This window comes from Ascaphus truei, chromosome 3, assembly GCF_040206685.1.
Source record: "Ascaphus truei isolate aAscTru1 chromosome 3, aAscTru1.hap1, whole genome shotgun sequence".
In the NCBI taxonomy this organism is placed as follows: Eukaryota; Metazoa; Chordata; class Amphibia; order Anura; family Ascaphidae; genus Ascaphus; species Ascaphus truei.
The window spans coordinates 313,531,080-313,557,110 of record NC_134485.1 but is presented as its reverse complement, the minus strand read 5'-3'; the positions used below and the strand labels follow the sequence as shown (position 1 = coordinate 313,557,110).

The 26,031-nt window shown below is 41.4% G+C and overlaps 1 protein-coding gene across 2 annotated transcripts in view; it reads left to right on the top strand.

Annotated features, from left to right (window-relative positions):
* The window catches only part of VWA8 (von Willebrand factor A domain containing 8), a 348,614-nt gene extending 323,701 nt beyond the window's left edge, over positions 1-24,913 (top strand). For both annotated transcript variants that reach the window (XM_075591071.1, XM_075591073.1), the window contains exons 40-45: positions 584-692; positions 4,374-4,499; positions 12,163-12,321; positions 15,173-15,271; positions 16,931-17,169; positions 23,733-24,913. In XM_075591071.1, the coding sequence (XP_075447186.1) occupies positions 584-692; positions 4,374-4,499; positions 12,163-12,321; positions 15,173-15,271; positions 16,931-17,169; positions 23,733-23,841 (841 nt within the window). In that variant the 3' untranslated portion in view covers positions 23,842-24,913. The remainder of the gene's footprint in view (positions 1-583; positions 693-4,373; positions 4,500-12,162; positions 12,322-15,172; positions 15,272-16,930; positions 17,170-23,732) is intronic.
* Positions 24,914-26,031: the final 1,118 nt, after the last annotated feature.

Genomic DNA, 26,031 nt, shown 5'->3' with positions numbered 1-26,031 from the left:
GCGTTATTTACATCAGTTATGCACGTATATAACGATTGCAGTACAGTACATGCATCGATAAGTGGGAAAAGGTAGTGCTTCACTTTAAGTACATTTTCGCTTTACATACATGCTCCGGTCCCATTGCGTACGTTAAAGCGGGGTATGCCTGTACAGAAGAACTTGCTTAAAGTGACACAAATGTGAGTTTTTCACACTGATATACATTTCCGGATATTTCTCAAGGTATTTAAGGATATAGAACAAACAGATGCTTTATTTTCATTACATACAACCAGCAATTGGGTTATAATCCAGTAACATTTTCCTTTTGATCTTTACAACCTGTGAGCATGCTACTGTTGAAAGAAACAGGCAGCTCTGAAAAAAGCAGCAACAAGAGGCTTGCTACAGTAACTCGTAGATCTAAGAATCAGAAATGTGTACAGTAAATAACAATTACAATATATGTAGACATGCGACATGTGTATACATATATTTATTTATAACCATGAACATGTATCTGTTAGAGAGAAAGAAGGCCTAGACACAATTATTATATTATAATGCTTTGCGACCAGTTAAAAATATGTATTTTCCGCAGGTTAAAGGAAATTCAGATGAGTGAATATGATGCAACTACTTATGAAAGGTTCTCAGGAGCTGTGCGAAGACAAGTTCAGTCTCTCCGAGTCATCCTGGACAGTCTGCAGGTAATTTCCAGCTTAAGGTGAATCTACCCAATGCCATAGTAAAAAGGATTGGAAGGTTTATACTATGACTACGATTACCTGTTGAGAGAGAGAATTCTGTTTAGTAGAGTAAACATTGACTTAATAATAATGATAGCATGTTCTTGTATAGCGCTGCTAGTTTTATGTAGAGCTTTACATAGACATTTTGCAGGCACAGTCCCTGCCCCGTGGAGCTTACAATCTATGTTTTTGGTGCCCGAGGCACAGGGAGATGAAGTGGCTTTCCCAAGGTTACAAGGAGCCGACACCGGCAATTGAATCAGGTTCCCCTGCAACAATCTCAGCATCAGTCAGTGTCTTTACTCACTGAGCCACTCTTTCTCCCATTGACTTAAATATTTCCCCAAAACACTCCTCTATACAACATGTGGTGAATAAACTTTGTATATTGACCTTGGTCAAAAGTTACACACATCTCCAGTACACATTGCGGTTAAGCCATTTGTGCCTACTGTATGTCAGGTGTTTTCAAACCTGTCCACATCAGGCCTTTGGAGCAACCAATGCATGTACACACAGGTAATATTCCTCATTTGCATATACCTTAAACCATTTGTAGATTTCCCCAAAAAGTTTGTTTCTAGCTCAAGTCCCTGAGGAGAGGTTTGAGAACCATTGTGCTATTGCATTGGAGAGGCATTGGTTTTGCAGTAGCAATTGGCTCGCTAAAAGCATTAGAGTAAGTTTTTCAGGCTTAAATTTAAAAAGCCACAACATGTATTTTGAATAAAAAATGGTGTAGAGGGTGTTACATACAAGGTAACTGATGAAAACGCCAAAATATGTTGCTATGTGGGTCTGCAGGATACATAAATTATATAAATGTATATTTATTCCGTTGATTATTAGATCAATGAACCTGAAGCATAGTTCCTTCTCCCAGTATTCAGCCCTTAAATCACACGCTCCAGAAAAAGTATTCCCAGTTAATATTTCATAACTACAATTACACACTTGGCAGAATCTAAATAAGATTTTTTATTTACTAGTGATGAGAGGCCAGTTGTGAGGTTTCTGACCAGTTAATATTATTTTTTCTCTTATTAGAATATTTTTGTTTTATTAAATAGATTGAATAAAAATAGTCCAGTTTAGCATAAATTAACCACTGCTTCCCACACCGTCTCTGTGATGGGTTTCTAATCCCTTCTTTACAGCCACATTGCTAATTTCTTATAGTTTTTATCAGGTTTAACAAGAACCTTCCTTTATTTAATTCAATATGCTTGTTTTACAATAAAAGCCCTTTTCATTGCTTCTTACTTCAAAGGGCTCAGCACCTCTTTGTGAGCACTGCACACGAGCAGCTCAGTTCCAGCATAGCATGATGTCACTTTCAAGACATGCTTTTCAAGTCATACAGTACTTTGTTCACTCAGGGCTGCCCAGCACAAAGATGCTAACTATAACAAGATTGTATCATCTCTCCGGAAAGACAAACAGCCAGCTCCTTCTAAGTGGAACACGCATGCAATGGAAGCTAAACCACCAGTTGATAGGAGAGCGAAGAAACAAATAGTGTATGTGCTACATAGAAAATACATGTATTCATTCGTTTGTAAACCACAGCATGAATTTAAAAGGGTATTGTTAAATGTAAATCTACAGTAAACTTGAATCAGTTGAACAAGAACCTTTAACATTATAGAACATTCATGTAAATATTTACCCCGGTATTTTTGCTTGAATGAATTCCTTGACATTAACATTATGTTGGTCTCTTCTTGTCACCCTTTTGATATACCCATACACTGCCTTGAAGGTGACTGCAGGCAGTGAGGGTTCAGTAGGCTTCTATTAGTGGAAGGTACACTAAGACAAAATGATACCACCAATGAGATTTGACTAGCATTATGAGACAAAATATTGATTAGGTTTGCATTGGGAGATTGTAATACATAGCCCTTTAAAAATCAAAGGTGTCAGGACTACTTATGATCAGCAAACCATACTTTTAAGTTGTTACTGCAATTATATACGCCTACAACATATATTATCTTTAATGTTCATGCAATGTCTTTAAATATAATGTAAAACCGCTTTTAATTTAATGTAACCATGTAACTCTGGTAACCATAACTCTGTGCCCAGGACATACTTGAAAACGAGAGGTAACTCTCAATGTATTACTTCCTGGTAACATGTATGAAAGGAAGAACCTAGGCACTACAGATTTCTGCTATAAAAGTGATTTAATGAAAGCCAGTGGTTGACAATTCGTGCACTTGAGGCCGAAACGTCAACCACTGGCTTTCATTAAATCACTTTTATAGCAGAAATCCGTAGTGCTTAGGTTCTTCCTTTCATACATGAAACTGGGGGTACCACGCAGAGATTTCTGAACCAGGAGCACCGGTATTTGTATCAACCTTTGAATTTATTTTGGTGTGTTCAGCATTATCCTCCAAAACTGTTACTTCCTGGTAAAACATTTTTATAAATAAATCAAAATCAATTTCAGTCTTTAGTTCCTACTCAGACATACTTATAAAGAGATTGGAATAACGTGACGAGTGCATAGTAGGGAAAAAAAGAGAATGCAGAAAGAGTCTTGATAATAGCATTCCAACCCTATACAAAGAAAACTTTTCAGAACCTTAAAATACTGTTAATATGTTCCGGCTCCCTTTTGCTCGCATGGGATTCGCCTAATGGTGAGATCCAAGTCAGTGTACGAGTAGATAACTGGATAATAATGTTAGTTCGTATATCTTACACAATATTGTTAATGTCTTCAATGTATATTATCAAGCTCCCCTTTTCCCTTCTTCCTTTCTGTACCCACTCCTCCCCTCTTTTATTTCTGCCCCCCCCCCCTAACTCATCCGCAAGTTAAAATTAAAAGAGAAGGATAAAGGGTTATACTGGAGAAAGACAATATCAGGTTGTAGGTGGAAGCAGAAAGTCTTTGTAGAGGTAGATATCTGCTCTTCTTCAGTCTCCGAGCCCCCGCTTTGGAGAGAGGAATCCGCCCTGGATGTGAGTCTTTCTTAAACCTCTTTGCCTCCAGATGGGCAAGCAATGCATTGCTTTGCAAAGCACTGCAGACCTCTGTGGCACAGCACAGGGGTAAGTTATGCCTCAAGGCAAAGAATTCTGTTAACAGTGCCACCACGTTGTAATGTAGTGAATAAAGATACAAACTATATTTCCACATTTTAGGGTAACATTGTTATGAATTCTGCCAAATGGAGGCACAGACATAGAAGATACAAATATAAAAGAACATAATAGTGCAGAGATCTTCAATACTTGGGGCTGAGAGATAAGAGAAGTTAGAGACGTTACACTCATAGTCATGTGTAAATCAGGCCTTAAGATGTCATCATCTCTGCATCATGTAAGCGGAAAAAAGAAGATTTGTAGTGTAACAGGTTTGGATATACCCATATGCTTAAAAAACAATGTTTTCACGCACAATCAGTGGTGAAAATCAAGCCTCCACAGACTCTCTCCTTGCTTCACTTCTGGTTTTGCGACCGCTTCACCCTTTCATCTGATTTATACTGGCAGCGCCTCATTTTGGTATTAACATTATATGCTGATATTGTCAGTGTCTTCATATCCTACTGATGAACTGTATATAAAAAAAAAGTCTGAAACCATTCACTCTGCGCCAATTAAATGTATCTCTTGCAGGCCAAGGGCAAGGAAAGGCAATGGTTAAAGCACCAGGCTATTGGAGAGCTTGACGATACAAAAATCATTGATGGTCTAGCAGGAGAGAAAGCAATTTACAAGAGACGTGGAGAGATCGAGCCAGAAGTAAGTGTTCTGCAAGCTAGAGAGTCTAGAGAACGTTTATGCTCTGGGTTTCTCTCACACCTTGCTGATTTTCTGTTTGGGCTTTCAGAAGTTCTCCCAGTGGCTGGGTCATAATGGCCAGGTTATAAGGAACCAGTAGGCTTCTGGGAGTGCCCCTATCCTGTTGAGAAGCAGTTTAAGAGCTGCTGCATGGTGACCGCCCTGTTTTGTTTTCATTATTACTGTCTTTCCTATCCCAGAAAGTGGTATCATCCACCATATCTCCTCAAATAATTAAAGCAGCAACCTGTCCAAAAATGTTTATTGACTTTTTAACAGAATTGGAATGTGGTGGGGGAAGGTCCTTCAAATCTGTACCCCGGGTATCTGATAGCCCTTACAGCTTTTGGTGCCGGTGCACTAACTGTCTTTTCAAAGAAACACCCATGATCATTCAATAGAAAGTCACAACGTTAATGCGGCTTCCTATTGGCCTGTAGTTTGGAGTGCATTTTGTTTCCCTGACATGAGAAAACACAGTCACCAAAAAGTGTAAGTTAGAAACTAGGTGGTCCCTGGAGATGAAAATAGAGCGATGTAACTCTGGAGGACCTCAACGCACCATCCAATTAATTTTGGTTACGTTGAGGACCATGTTTACTGAGTGGTGTTATTCCAAAAGTGCATGGGCCATAAGGTGTCTTCCAGTGCTGGAAGGAGACTTATGCAGTAGCATCACTTGGCAAATATGCTTTTGAGTGCTTTTCTCTGGCAAATAATAGGAAAGTATGCAATTTGAAATACGTTAGCGGTATATCAAGCCTTTCAGTGCTGGAGGGGCACACAAAACATTGCAATACGTTGCGTGTAGCTCCTGCACGGAAAAGTATTCCATAATCGATGGAAGTCGTCTCCCATTAATGGAGTTATTACATGTAACAGTTCTGTAATACACAATAACAGTTATATACAGTAGGTGGTCCTTGCTATACGACAGTCCGTTATCCGTTGGCAGTTTGCAGAACGGATTCCGGTGGATAACCGAGGACCGTCTGTGTCTCTCTGTATATATGTATGTATGTACTGTATGTATGTATATATATATCGTCCATAGAAAACTCATTTTCTATCAATTATACGTTGCAGAATCATGATGCTAATTTCTACAATCTTTTTATGAGATGTGACTCACTAAAGTGGGAGAAAGAGCTATCGTGAGTCATTCTAAAAAAAATAATGTTTTTGTGGAAGACTAGAATATCAAAGTACTCTGTGGTGAAGTCTGTGAGTCTTATTTTGTTTTGTTACTTGGCCAAAACCAGATCACATGGTCCTATTCAAATAATTTGATATCACTCTTGGTAATATACAAGTTAGTTTTCGTCAGGAAAAAGTGTCTGTGTGTGTAAAATATGGATAAAAAATAAGATAAAAGAAGTTTATCACAAATTGCAATATTTTACATTGTAATATGTTATAAAAGTTCTTACATAGGCACATATCAGCCATCAGTTTTATTTGTGATATAGTAATAAATTGAGTGGGGTGTATGATTATGGGACATAGGTCGGGGATATCGCACCCTATTCCGGTGCTAATGGCAATTTAAATTAATGGCAGTTAATACTGCATCGGAGTGCGATACCCAGCATCACAGGTCATATTTGACATCTTTGTGAGCTCTATCTATACATACTGTGTGTGTTTATACATATATATATATATATATATATATATATATATATATATATATATATATATATATAAAAGAAGAAAAAAAGCGCCAAATCCTAGTGCATTACTGTGCAAAAATCGATATATTTAATTCCCAAAAATCTCAATAAAAATGAACTCACAAACATAAAACAATTAAAAGCATTTTATGAGATATACTCATGCTCCTAGGACCAGGAAACGCTGCTTTGCTGCTGTAATCACTCCGTGACTCCACTGGATCAGAATGCTGCCTCCGTTGTTCACCGCCTGCAGGAACTGACGTATCAGGCACTCCGCGATGGTCTCTCACCGGGTACACACCACCAGATGCTCTTTGGTTCCCACCGGGGACGGTAGATGCCGCGGACCAGCGGATGACGTCACGGGAATCGTGCTGGATACCGGACCGGTAGAGATTCATAGCAGTTCAATAGTAAGCGTTTGTGAAGGTCCACTGCACACCTTCCCTACGCGTTTCGTCAAATTAACTGACTTCTTCAGGGGATGGGCTCTGGGTGTGTGGTATAGCATAATATATACCCCCCCGAGTCCAATTAGCTTGATTAGTTAGTAGGCAAACAGTGTGTGGGCAATCTGCATTACTAGCAGAACAAATTGTGTGCACATGTGAACACCCAATGTTGAATCTCCATTAATAGATACTTGCCAACACACAATGATGTGAATAAAATAAATAACAGTTATACAATTAAATTATTAAAACAAACTTGCAGTTGATGTCCTTTTCTATTTTTTAGTTAAGCGGACTACAAGGGTATATCTAAAGATATCAAAAGGATATACTTGCCAACACACATTGACATGAATGAAATTAGTGACAATTATACATTTCAATTATTAAAACAAACTTGCAGTTGATGTCCTTTTCTTTTTTGGTTAAACGGACTATAAGGGTATATCTAAAGATATCCTAAATACCCCAATGAATCTATTTATACACAGTTGATATTTGTACTATTTGACACTAAATAAGTGTGGCTTGAGGAGGGTAGATCAATTGATGAATAAAGAAGAGTTTAATACTATCTTAACAATTGATTAACTAATACATATGATGGGTTAATATATTGTTTGTATCTTGTTTTGTACTTTTATGGAAACAGAATTTTCCAACACAGATAGAACCAATAAACCATTATGGATAATTTTACTCATGATAGTTTAGAATAACAAATTTAGATATTATAAATATCTAAATTCATAGTCATATGTATAATATCTAAATTTGTTATTCTAAACTATCATGAGTAAAAGTATCCATAATGGTTTATTGGTTCTATCTGTGTTGGAAAATTCTGTTTCCATAAAAGTACAAAACAAGATACAAACAATATATTAACCCATCATATGTATTAGTTAATCAATTGTTAAGATAGTATTAAACTCTTCTTTATTCATCAATTGATCTACCCTCCTCAAGCCACACTTATTTAGTGTCAAATAGTACAAATATCAACTGTGTATAAATAGATTCATTGGGGTATTTAGGATATCTTTAGATATACCCTTATAGTCCGTTTAACCAAAAAAGAAAAGGACATCAACTGCAAGTTTGTTTTAATAATTGAAATGTATAATTGTTACTAATTTCATTCATGTCAATGTGTGTTGGCAAGTATATCCTTTTGATATCTTTAGATATACCCTTGTAGTCCGCTTAACTAAAAAATAGAAAAGGACATCAACTGCAAGTTTGTTTTAATAATTTAATTGTATAACTGTTATTTATTTTATTCACATCATTGTGTGTTGGCAAGTATCTATTAATGGAGATTCAACATTGGGTGTTCACATGTGCACACAATTTGTTCTGCTAGTAATGCAGATTGCCCACACACTGTTTGCCTACTAACTAATCAAGCTAATTGGACTCGGGGGGGTATATATTATGCTATACCACACACCCAGAGCCCATCCCCTGAAGAAGTCAGTTAATCTGACGAAACGCGTAGGGAAGGTGTGCAGTGGACCTTCACAAACACTTACTATTGAACTGCTACGAATTTTACTCATGATAGTTTAGAATAACAAATTTAGATATTATAAATATCTAAATTCATAGTCATATGTATAATATCTAAATTTGTTATTCTAAACTATCATGAGTAAAAGTATCCATAATGGTTTATTGGTTCTATCTGTGTTGGAAAATTCTGTTTCCATAAAAGTACAAAACAAGATACAAACAATATATTAACCCATCATATGTATTAGTTAATCAATTGTTAAGATAGTATTAAACTCTTCTTTATTCATCAATTGATCTACCCTCCTCAAGCCACACTTATTTAGTGTCAAATAGTACAAATATCAACTGTGTATAAATAGATTCATTGGGGTATTTAGGATATCTTTAGATATACCCTTATAGTCCGTTTAACCAAAAAAGAAAAGGACATCAACTGCAAGTTTGTTTTAATAATTGAAATGTATAATTGTTACTAATTTCATTCATGTCAATGTGTGTTGGCAAGTATATCCTTTTGATATCTTTAGATATACCCTTGTAGTCCGCTTAACTAAAAAATAGAAAAGGACATCAACTGCAAGTTTGTTTTAATAATTTAATTGTATAACTGTTATTTATTTTATTCACATCATTGTGTGTTGGCAAGTATCTATTAATGGAGATTCAACATTGGGTGTTCACATGTGCACACAATTTGTTCTGCTAGTAATGCAGATTGCCCACACACTGTTTGCCTACTAACTAATCAAGCTAATTGGACTCGGGGGGGTATATATTATGCTATACCACACACCCAGAGCCCATCCCCTGAAGAAGTCAGTTAATCTGACGAAACGCGTAGGGAAGGTGTGCAGTGGACCTTCACAAACACTTACTATTGAACTGCTACGAATCTCTACCGGTCCGGTATCCAGCACGATTCCCGTGACGTCATCCGCTGGTCCGCGGCATCTACCGTCCCCGGTGGGAACCAAAGAGCATCTGGTGGTGTGTACCCGGTGAGAGACCATCGCGGAGTGCCTGATACGTCAGTTCCTGCAGGCGGTGAACAACGGAGGCAGCATTCTGATCCAGTGGAGTCACGGAGTGATTACAGCAGCAAAGCAGCGTTTCCTGGTCCTAGGAGCATGAGTATATCTCATAAAATGCTTTTAATTGTTTTATGTTTGTGAGTTCATTTTTATTGAGATTTTTGGGAATTAAATATATCGATTTTTGCACAGTAATGCACTAGGATTTGGCGCTTTTTTTCTTCTTTTATTTTTCTATGCAGGTGGAGAGGGAGGTCGTTGTGCCCTTTTAAAGAAGCTGCCTGTCTGTCCTATTAGTGCTACTGTCACTCCCCAATCATTGGACTTTATTGTATGGACTCCATACTATCTGCATTGAGCAGATTAAGGAAAGTTCACAGCACCACACAATCATTTTTTTGTTTAAATTGTATTTATTAGCTGTTTTTATTAGACATTGACAATTATGCAATATTGGTATATTAATCTCATTTTTTAAGGATATATTGGAATATTTTTTATATTTATAATTTATACTTAGTTAACATTCAGATACCATTATATTTCTGGCTATTCATACACTAGCGCAGACCACTATTGTACATATAATGGTTAATGAGGCAAAAAGTGACACTGTGTGCTCATTTGCATGTCATTTCCCAGAATCCCTTGCTGCAGTGGAAGTGCTGTATGCTGGGTGATAATGGGGAAAGGCGGGGTTGCAGACCTGCCTAAGACATGCAGATGAGCATACAGTTATATTTGCATATTTGCTTTCCTGTGGCGGTTTTTGTCACTTTTTTTACTCACCATAACTTAACTCAGTATTATGGTTTAGCCTATCCCATAGCCTCTCTTGCATTCCCAGTAAAATCAACCCCACACTGATGAGACCCATCAAGTTCGAAACAGCTGTCTGTGGGTGGTTTTCTGGGTATGCACCTTAACCCTGGCTGTGCTCAAAGCTGTGACCATGCAGCAAGCTTAAGCCTATAGGGAACCATGTTAAAATGGTTATTGAGGCAAAAAGTGACACTGTGTGCTCATTTGCATGTCATTTCCCAGAATCCCTTGCTGCAGTGGAAGTGCTGTATGCTGGGTGATAATGGGGAAAGGCGGGGTTGCAGACCTGCCTAAGACATGCAGATGAGCATACAGTTATATTTGCATATATATATATATATATATACAGTGTTCGACAAACCTATACATTTGCTCGCCCCGGGCGAGTGAATTTAACCCCCGGGCGAGTAAATATTGGCCCAAGCAGCACACGTTTGGTACTAGGTGGCGAGTAGATTTTTTTGTGTGGCGAGTAGATTTTTTGGTGATTTGTCAACCACTGTATATATATATATATATATATATATATATATATATATATATATATATATATATATATATATATATATATATATATATATATATATAGTATACAGAGACAGATGGCACTCGCATAGATATTGAAGGTAGGTATTTGTCCCATAAAAAAGGATAAGTGACAAGTGTTCCTTACCAGGCAGACCAGAGAATCCAAGGCCACGCAGCAAGAAAGGAGACAGCACTCAAAGTAACGTCCAACAGATGTATTGAAGACAGGCACAATCAACCGACGTTTCGGTCCTTACAACAGGATCTTTCTCAAGGGAGTACTGAGTGCTCATTTGCATGTCATTTCCCAGAATCCCTTGCTGCAGTGGAAGCGCTGTATGCTGGGCAATAATGGGGAAAGACAGGGTTGCAGACCTGTCTAAGACATGCAAATGAACATACAGTCATATTTACAGTTGCTTTATGCTTTACTGTGGAGGGTTTTTGTCACTTTTTATACCCACCATAACCTTAATAATTGTGGTGATTACCTAGTCTATAGTATCAAACCAGCTTAGCCATTACAGCCAACCTCACACTGATGATACCCATCAAGGCTGAAACATGTCTGTGAGTGGGTTTAATGGCTTTGCATCTCATCTCATCCCAGCCTCTGTCTAAAAGCTGTGTTTAAAACAGCATGCATTGGCTTGAGGATTTGCTTGTGTAATACGAGCTTGAGACAAAAGGTGGCACTGAGTGCTCATTTGCATGTCATTTCCCAGAATCCCGTGCTGCAGTGGAAGCGCTGTATGCTGGGCGATAATGGGGAAAGACAGGGTTGCAGACCTGTCTCAGACATGCAAATGAACAGACAGTAATATTTACAGTTGGTATATATATATATATATATATACACACACACACATATAAACACACACACACACATACCCACACAGTGGTGTTGTTGCAAGAAAAAGTTACCTGAACCCTAAACAAAGAGAGCCAAAAAAGATTGATATCTAACCTACAATAAATAATTCATCTTTAACTAAAGAAATATGTTAGAAGGAGCAATTAACCACTCCCATGTAGTATTCCAGTTCATTCATAATAATTTCATAATCACTATAAGGTGTTTATTGTTTATCTAAAAAATAAAATAATAAAAGTGCTGGAACTCAATCCCGCATAAGCAAAGGCTAAATATATAATGAAATATAATAATATAATGAAATGATTATTTATGTATAAGCCAACAACTGTGTGTGAGTGTTCATATTTCTATGCATATGCAAAGTGGACTAGAAGCAAGAAGTGACACACTGAGTGCTCATTTGCATGTCATTACCCAGAATCCCTAGCGGCAGTGGAAGTATTGTATGCAAAGAGATATTGGGATAAGGCAGGGTTGCAGACATGTCTGAGACGTGATTATGCTCCTAAGTGGTATTTTTATTTTATGTATATGTAATATATGTTTCACTAAATACATGTATCTTTATTTTCAAGTAGAAATTCTCCTTGATTCTTTCCCCCCCCCCCCCCTAACTCTATACTTTGATTGTATAATCAGCAAGTTAGATGTGAGCTGTACCAAATAGTGCACAATTCTGGAAAGCGCACTTAACATTCTGCTTTTCTTTTTGCTGCCCAGCTTGGAAGCCCTCAGCAGAAACCCAAGAGACTAAGGCTTGTGGTGGATGTATCTGGCAGCATGTATCGTTTTAATGGGGTGGACGGCAGGCTGGAACGTTCCATGGAAGCTGCGTGCATGGTCATGGAGGCCTTTGAGAATTATGAGAATAAGTTTAAGGTAATGACAAACGGGAAATAACACAATAATGATATTTTCCCTGACCACATACTGTAGTGGAAAAAATGTCTTTCCAAGGAGATTTAAGTAGGGGGGGGGGGGGAATGTAATCTTTCTGTTGCTAGGATAAAGAAAATACAGCTTCATCATCCAAGAAAACGGTGAACACAAAAGGAGCCGGCAATATATCTTTGAAACCCATGTGTGTGAAAAGTTATACCAATAGCTAAAAGACACAAATCAGACAAGGGTCAAATGCAAAAGATTTAAGAGCACCAAAACTTGGCACACACATCAAATGACTCCACTATTAAAAAAAAGTGCAGTACTGTAATGGTTCGTTGTTGCTCAACCAAGTGAATGACCAACAGCATGATTTGTCAAAATGGAGTTCACACTGTATATAATTAGTGTTTGCCGAGCCTGCTACAAATGGATATTTCTTTTTGCTGGAGATATTCTAATTGTTTTTTTTAGAGATTAAAGAGGCAGCATCCATTTTTACCAATTGCAAAACCTTTGCAAACATTTAATGCTGCTTTGAGGGAGCTACCTCCTGCTTTCATGCTGCTTTGAGGGAGCTACCTCCTGCTTTCATGCTGCTTTGAGGGAGCTACCTCCTGCTTTCATGCTGCTTTGAGGGAGCTACCTCCTGCTTTCATGCTGCTTTGAGGGAGCTACCTCCTGCTTTCATGCTGCTTTGAGGGAGCTACCTCCTGCTTTCATGCTGCTTTGAGGGAGCTACCTCCTGCTTTCATCCGGAAAAAAGCATTGCATTAAATATAATAAACACTAGTTGTCCTGGAACCTCTCTCTATGTTTGATTTCTCTGTTCTGAGGCAGCCATTACTCCTCAGTTTAGTTGCAACAATGTTGCTACCCCTTGTGGTTTCCCAACCAGTTGCCTTGGCAATGCCCCTGTCTCTCAGCTAGTTGAACTGTTCCTGGCTCCCCCTCCTATGCTTTCATAAAAGGTATAGTCCTGATTTTATTTCCTGTCAGAACAGGCAAGCTTACTTCCTTTTGGAATCTGCAGCCTTGTGAGTAACTTCTCTTTTTTTAGTGTTATCCCAGAACAAGGCTATAATTTCCTACCTTCCACACACAAGTGGCACCCATAGTTTTTCTATGTTCCTGTATACCCCTTCCAATAAAGTTGCAGAAAATAGAAGGATTCTGTGTGCATTTAAGGGGACAAGTTAAACTGCCTGATCCTACTCAGTACCTATATTGAGCCTGAGCCAGAACACTAGTGATATTTCTATGCAAAGGAGGCATTTACCCTGGCAACACCGCTAGTGGCTACATAGGTCTATTAAAGTGAAAGTAGAGTTTTAGCAGGACGTTAGTTTAGTCATACAAAAAGTTGGCATTACTGCCATACAGACCCTAAAATATAGGTTTTGGAGAGAGAACAAGAGAGAGATGTGAACCTGTGAACAAATCTGAGATACTGTTGCAGCCGCCTTTATTCTCCTACTTACCCGGCTAAATGCGGGGAGTTTCTCAGTTTTTATCGGAGTTTCCCACGCGGCGGCCGCATCATCAGATAAGCGCTAATGGCGCTTATCATTGAAAGCGCCCGCAGCGCGGGAAACCTGAGGAAAACAAGCCGCGCGCCGCCGCGTTTTTCAAAATCCCGCGGTGGCAGCCGCAGGAGGATAAAGGCGGCCGCCACTGTACCTGGGAAATATGCTGATTTGGACCGTTTGCATATCCTCTCTCTCCCCCGTTCCGCCTCTCCTGTCCAATAAATGCCATATCTCAGACTCTGGATGGGAGTAACAATACCTTAATGCAAGACACGCTTAACGCCAGGTTATTTGAAGTTAACGCAAGTTACTGCTTACTTAACATGGCGTTAAGCCTATGCTAATGAGAACTACTACAGTTGTTGTTTTTGCATATAATTGGCTTTGTGAATTTGCATTAACCTCTGGGCAAATACCGTCTGTAACGGATGTTAGTAAGGTGACATTATGAGACCTGTGTTAGCAGAGCTCTGTGAATTTGTCCTCAAGTATTCCTGGCATGCGTGGTATCCTGTAAAGTCTGCGAGAGCCAACTGTATTATTGAGCTGGAATGTGTGCACTTCAGAGGATAATCACACAGACAGCAGCTCTGCAATCTGCACACAATATAATGCATCGCTCCCCCTACCTGCTGTCCACATCTGCATGTAATGGTCTTTGATGCCAGAGAAGTGTCAAATGAATTGGATTAGAGGAATTTGCACTAAATGGGAAGATTACTCAGAAAATATTTGAAGCACCTCCCTTACTGACCTGGGGAGAGAGATTAGGACAGTCCTTAATAAAACATCTGAAATCTTAATAATGAGCTCCTGATGTGCATGTCTGAAGGCAGACACAAAAATCACTGAAAGTGTTAAAATGAAGGAATGCAGATTAGATCGTTTTGAAACCTAATGCTGGTAACCAATCTACTTTAAGTTGTCATGATTAATCCATAAATATGTACTGCAGGTTTACACAGACATGCAAGATAAATGGAGAAGGTATAAGAATAACATAGTAGGGCTTGATGTAATAATGCTTCAGTGAGTTAGATATGTACAGTGTTTATTCAATTTTCCACATAGCACACACAGATAAAAATATATTTTTCTTTCCGCACCTGTGGCACCAGTTAGCATCATAACTCATATACTTCATCATTCAGCATCAAAGCTATTTTGTTTGGACTTCATTTAACCATGTCACTGCCCCTTCATGGCAAGTCTTTGGCCTGCGGATTCCCTCCCCCTGGCAGTGAAGCACGGCTGAAGTTGTACATCACAGAATATTTTTGCGCCTGTCTTACTATTTCCCTGTCTTATTTCCATTGCAGTACGATATCTCTGGACATTCAGGTGATAGCTGCAACATTGAGCTGATAAGAGATGACAAGATCCCCAGGAACAATAAGCAAAGATTAGACATTCTTAAGGTAAATCCACCTGGCAAATAGCTCAGAACAATCAAAGCTTCTACACTCAATAAAACCATTGTAGATCACAGCAAGGGGAATAAAGAATGTATCTACAAAGTCATAAATACCTTGTTAAGATACAGGCATACCCCGCATTAACGTACGCAATGGGACCAGAGCATGTATGTAAAGCGAAAATGTAGTTAAATTGAAGCATTACCTTTTTTTCCACTTATCGATGCATGTACTGTACTGCAATCGTCATATACGTGCATAACTGATGTAAATAACGCATTTGTAACCGCTCTATAGTCTCCCCGCATGCGCACAGCTTCGGTACAGGTAGGGAGCCAGTATTGCTGTTCAGGACTTGCTGACAGGCGCATGCGTGAGCTGCTGTTTGCGTATTGGGCGATATGTCCTTACTCGCGAGTGTACTTAAAGCGAGTGTCCTTAAACCGGGGTATGCCTGTACTCTTTAATAAAAAGAGTAGTTAAACAGGGTTGATGTAAAACTAGCGTAAGTGTTACATGAGAAATTTGCGAACGTATTTAAGGAGCAATGGTAGAAACAATATATGTTAACAAGTCCTGACCTCTCATTATTCACATGACGCATCAAGTTGTGTAATAACTGAGGTCAATGTGCTTTTTTTCTGAGTTTCTAGATTGTCATATCATTTATGTATAAATCATAATGATTTGCGTAATCTCTAGCTTCTGAGGTCACCATGGTAACCTTCAGAGTGCACTGGGCTCTGGGTGGAGCTTTATTTTAATCTCCTGGCATTTTCTATATCAACCAAAGTGGCCGGTCAAGCCGTTTTTGGACAAAATCCCAATTTAAGTCAGTGGCGCATTTCGGCCAAAAATTGCCTGATCGGCCACTTTGGCTGTTATAGAAAAAGTCCCCTTAATATTTCAAATGATTGTATGTCCTGAACAGAGCATTATATTTTACAAATCAAAACAGAATTGAAAAGGGCAAGAAGAGATTTCTTAATCCCTTCAGTGCCAGAGTTTCCTGCCACCTCCGTGGCCACATAATCTTCGGTAATGACAGATCACGTGACCGCTCTTTTAGCGATCACGTGATCATTTCTGGGTTCTGGCGGCCGGTCCGAAAATGGAGAGGAAGTGTAGTCTGCAATCTGATCACGAACAGATCCTAAAAAACAAGCAAAAGGCCATGACGGACAGGGTATACCAGCGATGCGCAAACTCCCCGTGCCCTCCTTACCTGCTGCCTCCTCGGTCGCGCCCCCCTCGCCTCTAATGATACGTCAAATGACGCTGTGAGGTCATGTGACGTTACGTGATCCGCTGCATCATTTGCTGTCACGTCTCCATGGTAACGGGTGTCATTTGATGCCGCATTGCCATGGAGGCGTGTGGACAAGAAGCCGGTATGTAAATTTACAGAGTTCTCGCGCTTTTAGCGGGGCCTCTGTAACCGCCGCGTGGGGCGCGCCCCCCGTTTGCGCACCGCTGGGATATATCATAAGCGCCTCTAGGGTGGCACTTTTATGGTATATGTCAATAGGGCACTAAAGGGGTTAATGTTAGTAAAAAAAAAATACAACCAAAACCTGTTGATCAGCTCACAGTGCTGCTTTATAGGGGACGATGTGTAATGTTACAGGCACTGTTGACATTTTTGTTCTTCTCTTGTGTCAGACGATGCATGCCCACTCACAGTTCTGTATGAGCGGAGACTACACACTGGAAGCAACAGAGCATGCGATACGTGAGATAGCTAAGGAGGAGGCTGATGAATACTTTGTCATAGTTTTGAGCGACGCCAACCTTGAACGATATGGCATTCCGCCGTCGAGGTTTGCCGAAGCCTTGACCATTAATCCACAAATCAATGCATTTGCTATATTTATTGGGTCATTGGGAGACCAAGCCGACAGGTGAGTAAATGAGAACTAAGGTTTTGTCAGCTTTTTCAGTTATGTCTTAAACCTTTCACTACAAAAAGTTTAGCGATATCCAGTACACATCACCAAACTAGGTAACAACCTCAGTTAATTAAAAAAAAAAACCCAGTTAAATCAATTCCATTGAATAATGTAAAAAGATCATATAAATCACTATGATTAGAGATGTGGTGGTAACTTTCTCCAATGAATTGCACTGATCTTTTTAATGAGATTTGTTAAATTAACAGATTTTTTTTAATGAACAGAGGTTGGCACTTTATTTGTTGGTGTGCAAAAGGTGCAAGTGTGATGGTACGATGCACCTGTACCTACAGCGTGATTGTTAGAATACTGTTTGTACGATCTCTTGGGCCATTGACACACCCACAAAAGGTGAATCTGCTCATATGACCATGCCTAGAATCATAATATGCACAATTTTAGTATAAAGAGATTGGAGAACCCAAATGAAACATGTATGTACATGTCATGTATGGCACATCTGTGAGCACGTGACCTGCATATGGGACAAGGGTTAATACAAAGCTATCTAGATGCCCCACTTTTCACCTTCTACAAAGGTCCCTCAAATGAGTAATATCTCCCCTCAACCCGTCCCAATATACCATCTGTCACGGACACCAGGCTTGTGAGCACACAACTTAAATATGAATCCAGGGTTAATACACATAGCTAAACAAGCCAACTCGCCTTTCTCCTGCGCAAGGTACTTTCAATTAGTTATTATTTACCCTTTATGCGATTGCAATCATATCTATACGCTCACACCACCCAAGAAATATGCAAATGAAATCTGTATCTATCTGCCAGGGTCTTATGTCCCTGTTTCTTAAAGAAAAACTATGCACGCAACACACAAAAATCTGTTGTAGCAACATGTGTCCAAAAATGTACTTTACTCTATAAAAAGCATGCAAACCATTCATTCAGAGCACAAAGCTTCACTTATTACAGTTTTGTTTTAATATATATATAAAAATACAGTGCTTAGATTATAGAAAAAAGATTATTACAAGAACACACAGAATAAATGCATAAACAGAAATCCCTATACAGTACATTACTATATGTCATAGGTTTTTCCCAGAGATGTCACTGGCGTAGGAAAGATGAGAATTCACATGCCTGATCCCAAAACACACCTCTGTTGAATTCTAACTCATAATTAAAAAGTAGGGTTTTATATTCCAACTTCCTTTAATTGAGAACACCATAAGACCACCCTGTCATCAATCAACCACTGGGTTCACAGTTTTACGACTTAGAAGAAAAAACTCCTCTTGTGACGTTTAAAGACTGGCTGAATATAGAAACACACTCATATCTTCATTTCCCTAATAGTTAGCCGAACGCGAGTCATATCTATAGATTCAGGTGAGTTTGCCGAGTGTAATTTTGACTGACTGGTTCCTAAATATGAGCAACAAATGGATATCTGTCTCTTGCCACTTCCTAAACCTCAAGTTTTTGGCATTATTGCATCTGTCTTCTTGCAACGAGTACAAATATCTAAACGTTATTCTTCAGAATAGATGTCATCACATGATGTCCTCATTTTAAAAAAAGCCCTCCCACTAAGTGGTGATCTGTTTGCCACCTATCTCTGTGATGCACAAGGGATTTTTCAAGAATGTTACGGTTTTCTTTGAGGCTGACAGCTGAGGATCTGGCTATTGTCTATAGCCTTCTAAACGGTACATATTTCACTATTAATGGGCCGTCAGTGATGCCCCCCCCCCCCCAATTATGCCCTCTTTGTAGATCAGCACAGACACAAATCTCTTTGTATTTTTAAGTCAAATTGTAGCCACATAAACCCCATGAAGTACCAGATTGATTAAAATACTTTATATCCGTCACCATTTTTATTACAGCACCCATAACGTTTTGGTCTTTACTGAAATATTATGTTAAATGTGCATAACCTGGACAACAGCTTTCAATTCAGATGTAACCTATTGCTACATCTACAAGGAACCAACAAATATATACGTACACACACAAAACTAAATTGATCAGATTGCAATTTTTTATTAGGAATATGATTACTCAATCCATGCTATAAATACTATATTCTTATGGATTTTTCTTGGTGGAAAAACAGCAATATAGAAAGAAACCCCAATGCACATTCAATATAACTAATTATTTAGTTTATTTCAACATGTTTTTTCTTCTCATATTTATGAAAAAAACAGCACTGAGAAGCAAAACCAGGAACATGTCATTGATAATCTAGAGCTTTTGGTCTCCCTAATAAACATGCTTAAGTATTCATCATTTGTGAGTCACTGATTGAAGCTATTAAGCGTCTGAAGGCATAAGCCTAAAGGTCATCAGTGTAAGTTTGAAAGTGTCAAAAAGACCTATTAGCCAGTGCTGAAACAACTCCTTTTAGTCATTAGCCCTTCCAATGTCATAGCTATTTAGAGACATTATGTGAAGAGACCCAAAGCCTATGCACACAAACAGAGCACAATTAAAATGTACATATGCACGAAACTATAATTGCACCCTCACCACAAGGACACACACATATTCTGATGCTGGAGGGACTAATAAAGTCTCTGTTATCACATCACACCAAACAGCAATCCCTTCAGGGTAGGAATTCCTTTCTGCCTGAATTTACTTTTATATATTGTGGTCTTATCTTACTGCATTTTATCAGTACTTCACGTATGTAACATTGTATTTATGGTTTACTTAATAGTGTTGCTTTGTATTAGAATAAGGTTGTGTGTGTGTGTATATATATGTATATATATGTGTGTATATATATATATATATATATATATATATATATATATATATGTACTGTGTGTGTGTATGTATGTGTGTGTATATATATATATATATATATATATATATATATATATATAGGCACTGTGTGCTCATTTGCATGTCATTTCCCAGAATCCCTTGCTGCAGTGGAAGCACTGTGTGTTGGGTGATAATGGTGAAAGGCAGGGTTGCAGACCTGTCTAAGACATGCAAATGAGCACACAGTAATATTTCCATTTGCTAAATGCTTTACTGTGGAGGGTTTTGTCACAATATTTACCTACCATAACTTAACTAAGTGTGGTGAAACCTATCCTAAGCTTCATTTTGCAAAGCCAGTATAACCAACCTCACACTGATGAGACCCATTAAGGTCGAAACGGCTGTCTGTGGGTGGGTTTACTGCTGGCTATGCATCTTAACTCAGGCTTTGCTCAGAAGCTGTGATATGCTATAAGCATAAGCTTACAGGGGACCATGCCATATGGTTTTGAAGCAAAAGGTGGCACTGTGTGCTCATTTGCATGTAATTTCCCAGAATCCCTTGCTGCACTGGAAGCACTTTGTGCTGGGTGATAATGGTGAAAGGCAGGATTGCAGACCTGCAAATGAGCACACAGTAATATTTCCATTTGCTATATCTACTATATATTTCTGAAAGTGTCCTATGTGTCCGGGTCTGTATGTGTCTCCCTGTGTCCCTCCCTGTGTCCCTAGCGGCAATCTCATTGGCTCCCTTGGCCCGCCCCCGCACACCTCTCATTGGCCGGACACACACATACACTCACACAGAGATACACACAGGCAGGACACTGAGACACACACAAAGATACACACACACACACACACACACACGCCGGACACACGCCGGACACACACACACACGGAGATACACACAGGCAGGACACACACACACACGGAGATACACACAGGCAGGACACTGAGACACACACAAAGATACACACACACTGAGACACACACAGACACACAGACACACACACACACACACACACACACACACGGAGATACACACAGGCAGGACACACACACACACACACGGAGATACACACAGGCAGGACACTGAGACACACACAAAGATACACACACACTGAGACACACACTGAGACACACACAGATACACACACACACACACACACTGAGATACACAGACAGGACACACACACACACACCACCCCCCCCCCCCCCATCACGTGCGCCGCCCTGCACCGGCTCCAGACGGAGGGGAAGCGCGGCCCTCCTACCCCAGCCGCTCCCTTACCTACCCGGCGCTACCTCCCCCTCAGGTAAGGCACAGCACTGCCAGTAACTCTCCTATTTCAGGCGCGGAGCCTCGCGCCTCAGGCCCACACAGGCCCCACACAGGGCGCTTCCTGCCGCCGCCTGCACGCCTCACTCAGCCGGGCGGCACATCGGGGGAAAGCGGGCGCCGGGGGGGGGGGGGAGCGCGAGTCACGAGGAACGGGGAGGGGGGGCGAGTCACGGGGAACGGGGGGGGCGAGTCACGGGGAACGGGGGGGGGGGGGGCGAGCCGCGAGTCACGGGGAACGGGGGGGGGGGGGGCGAGCCGCGAGTCACGGGGAACGGGGGGGGGGGGCGAGTCACGGGGAACGGGGGGGGGGGGGGCGAGTCACGGGGAACGAGGGAGCTACCACCCGCCGAACAAGCGGGGGGACGGACGCCCGGAGGGGGGGGGGACATGCACATACATAAATTATGACAATACATATGCCCACTCCCCTTTCCCCCCCCCTCCCCCACTCCCCTTTCCCCCCCCCTCCCCCACTCCCCTTTCCCCCCCCTCCCCCACTCCCCTTTCCCCCCCTCCCCCACTCCCCTTTCCCCCCCCCTCCCCCACACCCCTTTCCCCCACACCCCTTTTCCCCCCCCTCCCCCACACCCCTTTCCCCCCCCTCCCCCACTCCCCTTTCCCCCCCCTCCCCCACACCCCTTTCCCCCCACACCCCTTTCCCCCCCCCCCCCTCCCCCACACCCCTTTCCCCCCACTCCCCTTTCCCCCCCCTCCCCTTTCCCCCCCTCCCCCACTCCCCTTTCCCCCACTCCCCCCTCCCCCACTCCCCTTTCCCCCCCTCCCCTTTCCCCCCCTCCCCCACTCCCCTTTCCCCCCCTCCCCCACTCCCCTTTCCCCCCCTCCCCCACTCCCCTTTCCCCCCCTCCCCCACTCCCCTTTCTCCCCCTCCCCTTTCTCCCCCCCCCCCCCCACTCCCCTTTCTCCCCCCCCCCACTCCCCTTTCTCCCCCCCCTCCCCTTTCTCCCCCCCCCCCACTCCCCTTTCTCCCCCCCCCACTCCCCCCCCCCCACTCCCCTCTTTCCGCCCCCCCACTCCCCTTTCTCCCCCCCCCACTCCCCTTTCTCCCCCCCCCACTCCCCTTTCTCCCCGCTCCCCTTTCTCCCCGCTCCCCTTTCTCCCCCCCCCGCTCCCCTTTCCCCCCCCCGCTCCCCTTTCTCCCCCCCCCGCTCCCCTTTCCCCCCCTCCCCTTTCCTCCCCCCCTCCGCTCCCCTTTCCCTCCCCCCCTCCGCTCCCCTTTCCCTCCCCCCTCTGCTCCCCTTTCCCTCCCCCCCTCCGCTCCCCCTTTCCCTTCCCCCCTCCGCTCCCCTTTCCCTCCCCCCCTCCGCTCCCCTTTCCCTCCCCCCTCCTCCACCCTTTCCCTCCCCCCCTCCTCCACCCTTTCCCTCCCCCCCTCCTCCACCCTTTCCCTCCCCCCCTCCTCCACCCTTTCCCTCCACCCTTTCCCTCCCCCCCATCTCCACCCTTTCCCTCCCCCCTCCTCCACCCTTTCCCTCCCCCCTCCTCCCCCCTTTCCCTCCCCCCTCCTCCCCCCTTTCCCTCCCCCCCTTCCCTCCCCCCTCCTCCCCCCTTTCCCTCCCCCCCTCCTCCCCCCTTTCCCTCCCCCCCTCCTCCCCCCTTTCCCTCCCCCCCTCCTCCCCAATAAACCATTTTTAAACAACATTGTATTACATTTTATTCCATCTTTCTTTTCAACATTATTATCCAACCTTTACAACAAATACTCACCTATTGTTCCACGATTTATAAATAATACTACCTATTACGCATTTACCTCCCGGGCAACGCCGGGTCTCTCAGCTAGTGCTTTATATATTTGAAATATCAGTAACATCAAGGAGCCAGCAATGCCCAAAAGATAACGCTCTCTGTCGAACATGCCCCCCCCCCCCCCCATTCAATATAGTAAGAATTGGGTAACACCTCGTTGGCCATGCATAATCTTCTGTTCATGTAAAGCGAAATTGATACAGCGCTAACTGTTCATCACCCAACGTCTCACTGTATTGAATAGCGTTCTTTGAGGGTTTTTCATTCAACTGAAATAGTGCCGCTCGTGACGCTATCGACTGGAAACTACCATTTAAGTCAGGGAGAATGTCCTTTTGTATTAGTCATATGAGGTATAATAATTATCCAACGAAAGATATTGACAAAAAGCAGTATTTTGAGGCGACTGACGATTAATTCACCGGGCCTTGTTATAACAGTCCAGCTGTGTCCTTGTGCGGTCTTCTTGGATACAACAGCTTTTAGTATATTGTCATTCTGGCCTATTCCCAAGCTTTCATTCACTCAGTAAGGGCAGCATGAATGGCGTATATCTGTAAGTTATGCAGAAGTGAAGGTTTACTTCTTCACTCAGTTCTATGGAAAGGTGATTTGCATTGCTAATGTATTCTGTCTCCTTTCTGAACTGCAGGCTCCAGAGGACACTCCCAGCAGGGCGATCTTTTGTTGCCATGGATACAAAGCAGATCCCACAGATATTGCAGCAAATCTTCGCATCTACCTTGCTGTCGAGTGCTTAGCAAGTGGACTTCATGTTCTGTTTCATAATTTCTTGTACAAAATGGCTACAAAGAGACAAAACAAAAGGAAATGATTGTATTTTAGAAAGATGAAATCTACAGTTTACACCAAATAAATTGTAAAAAAAAAATTTTTCTTCCATTTGTAAATATTGCAGGTTTGTTGGCAGTTTTTAACTCTGCTGCTGCTGCCTGTTTTTTTTTGAAGAATCACGTATACCTGGAGGTGAATATGCAGCTACAAGGTGTCTGTAGCACTGGAAGTAATGTATCTGATGTCAGTATGAGTCAATGAGGAGGTTACAGTGTTCTGTGCATGTCACTTTATTAGCCATTTTTATTTCTTCATGTTTTAATACAGGATTGAAGCAGGGGATCTCCGGAGCTGAACGCCATCAATTTCAGCTGCGGGAACACCCTGCTTCCGGAGATACTTGCATCCGAAGGGGGTGCCGGTATCTCTGCACTTTTGAGCTTCCTCGTCACATGGGCCAATAAGAAAACCGCACCTGATGACATCATGGCTTCCTATTGGCCCGCAGGGCCCGGTAGCTTTGAAAAGCAGCCATATAGTGAAACGGAGCGGCTACCTGCAACCCCTACAGAGGTACCTCTGGAAGCAGGTGGTCCTCGGAACTGAAATTAACCGGGTTCAGCTCCAGATACCCCCAGATTCAATTCTGTATTTAATTTTTTTAAAGGAAAACAATGCTTGGATTGGCTCTATAATGGGAACCACCATGAATCTAGTAATAAAAAATGCGCACTATACCTCTCTACAAGCTTTGCTTGCGGTTAAATGGACAATCTGATGCCTAAAATGCTTACAATATCTCCTGATAAAACACCTTTTGCAGCATTATTTTCAGTCGCTTATCAATCTAAGACTTTTGGAAACTATGACTGATGATTTAACTACTTGGTTTGATCTCCCATCAATCAAAATCAATTTATTGCTGCAGTTAATCTCTAAACTATTTTATTACGATGTTAGAACATTTCAGAATTGAACTATTTAGGTAACCACATTTTGATGATGCATTTGAAAAATAAAATTGAAAAATAAAGTGAACGATTATTATTCCTCAGTTTTATTTTTTTAAATTAGATTTGAAAGCTGCATGTTCCTTTGACCTTGATCCTGGTAACAGCAATAGGTCAGACTTCCTTCTTTGGCCCTTCTGTGCTTTGGTCTGAATTAACCCCTGGCCTCAGAGTGTACATCCTGCTCTGGAATTTTAACGTATTTGTCCAAACCCTAAAGTGACGGAAGGCACTGTAGGGTTTAACATTCATTGCCTGACTGAGCTAGTTTCTTGACGACACTTAATGATGCTGATATAATATGCACAGTTGACTCATGTTTGTTACTCTTGCTGTTGAAATAGCACAAATGCATTGATAGTTTGTAAGCATGTCCTGGACTCCACTACGCAGAGATCCCAAGAGTAGGATAGAACAAATGTCTTGAATATTCACAAAATTAACTCCTATTTGTCATGTAAAACTGGGTATTTATTTAAAAAGCTGTGCAAAAATGTTTCGGGGATCCAATAAGACTATAGGTTATGTAGTTATCCTTCCCTGAACCCTCAGGAACCCAGATTTCAGAACATTAATTTGGGGTCACAGAGATGAGCTTTGCCACCACATTAAAGGGACAGATAGCCCAATTTTTTTGGGGAGAGGGGGTGAATAATGTGCATTATGTAACTCCTCCCTAAAGCCTCCTTATGGCACATGGGGCAAAGTACTTTGATAGATTGACACTCAGAGGTTTAGGATGAAGATGCCTCTTTGTCATCCGTCTGCTCTTGATCCATCTGCTATTTTCAGAATTAAGTCTGCTCCAGTTTAGGTTTTTTGATCATATACTTTAGTTTAAGGAAACAGCATCAGTCAGTTTTGATTTTGACTCTAGTTCCTGGTAGCAAAACGCAGGTATTTAAAAAACAAGACTGCATGTCATTTTTAAGTACAGAACAAAGAAAAGAACCTGGATTTTTAACTTTGTATCTGGGAATCCAATAAGTTAAATACAAATGTCTGGAATGACAAGTGGAGATGGCCAACAGGAAACTATCCCATACATAAAAGTAAGAGCTGCTGACCTGATATCTGAACTCCCAAAGATTGCACACAAGTTTGAAAGCTCTGCAATGTAAAAGGCAATGCATTTGTTTAAAAAAT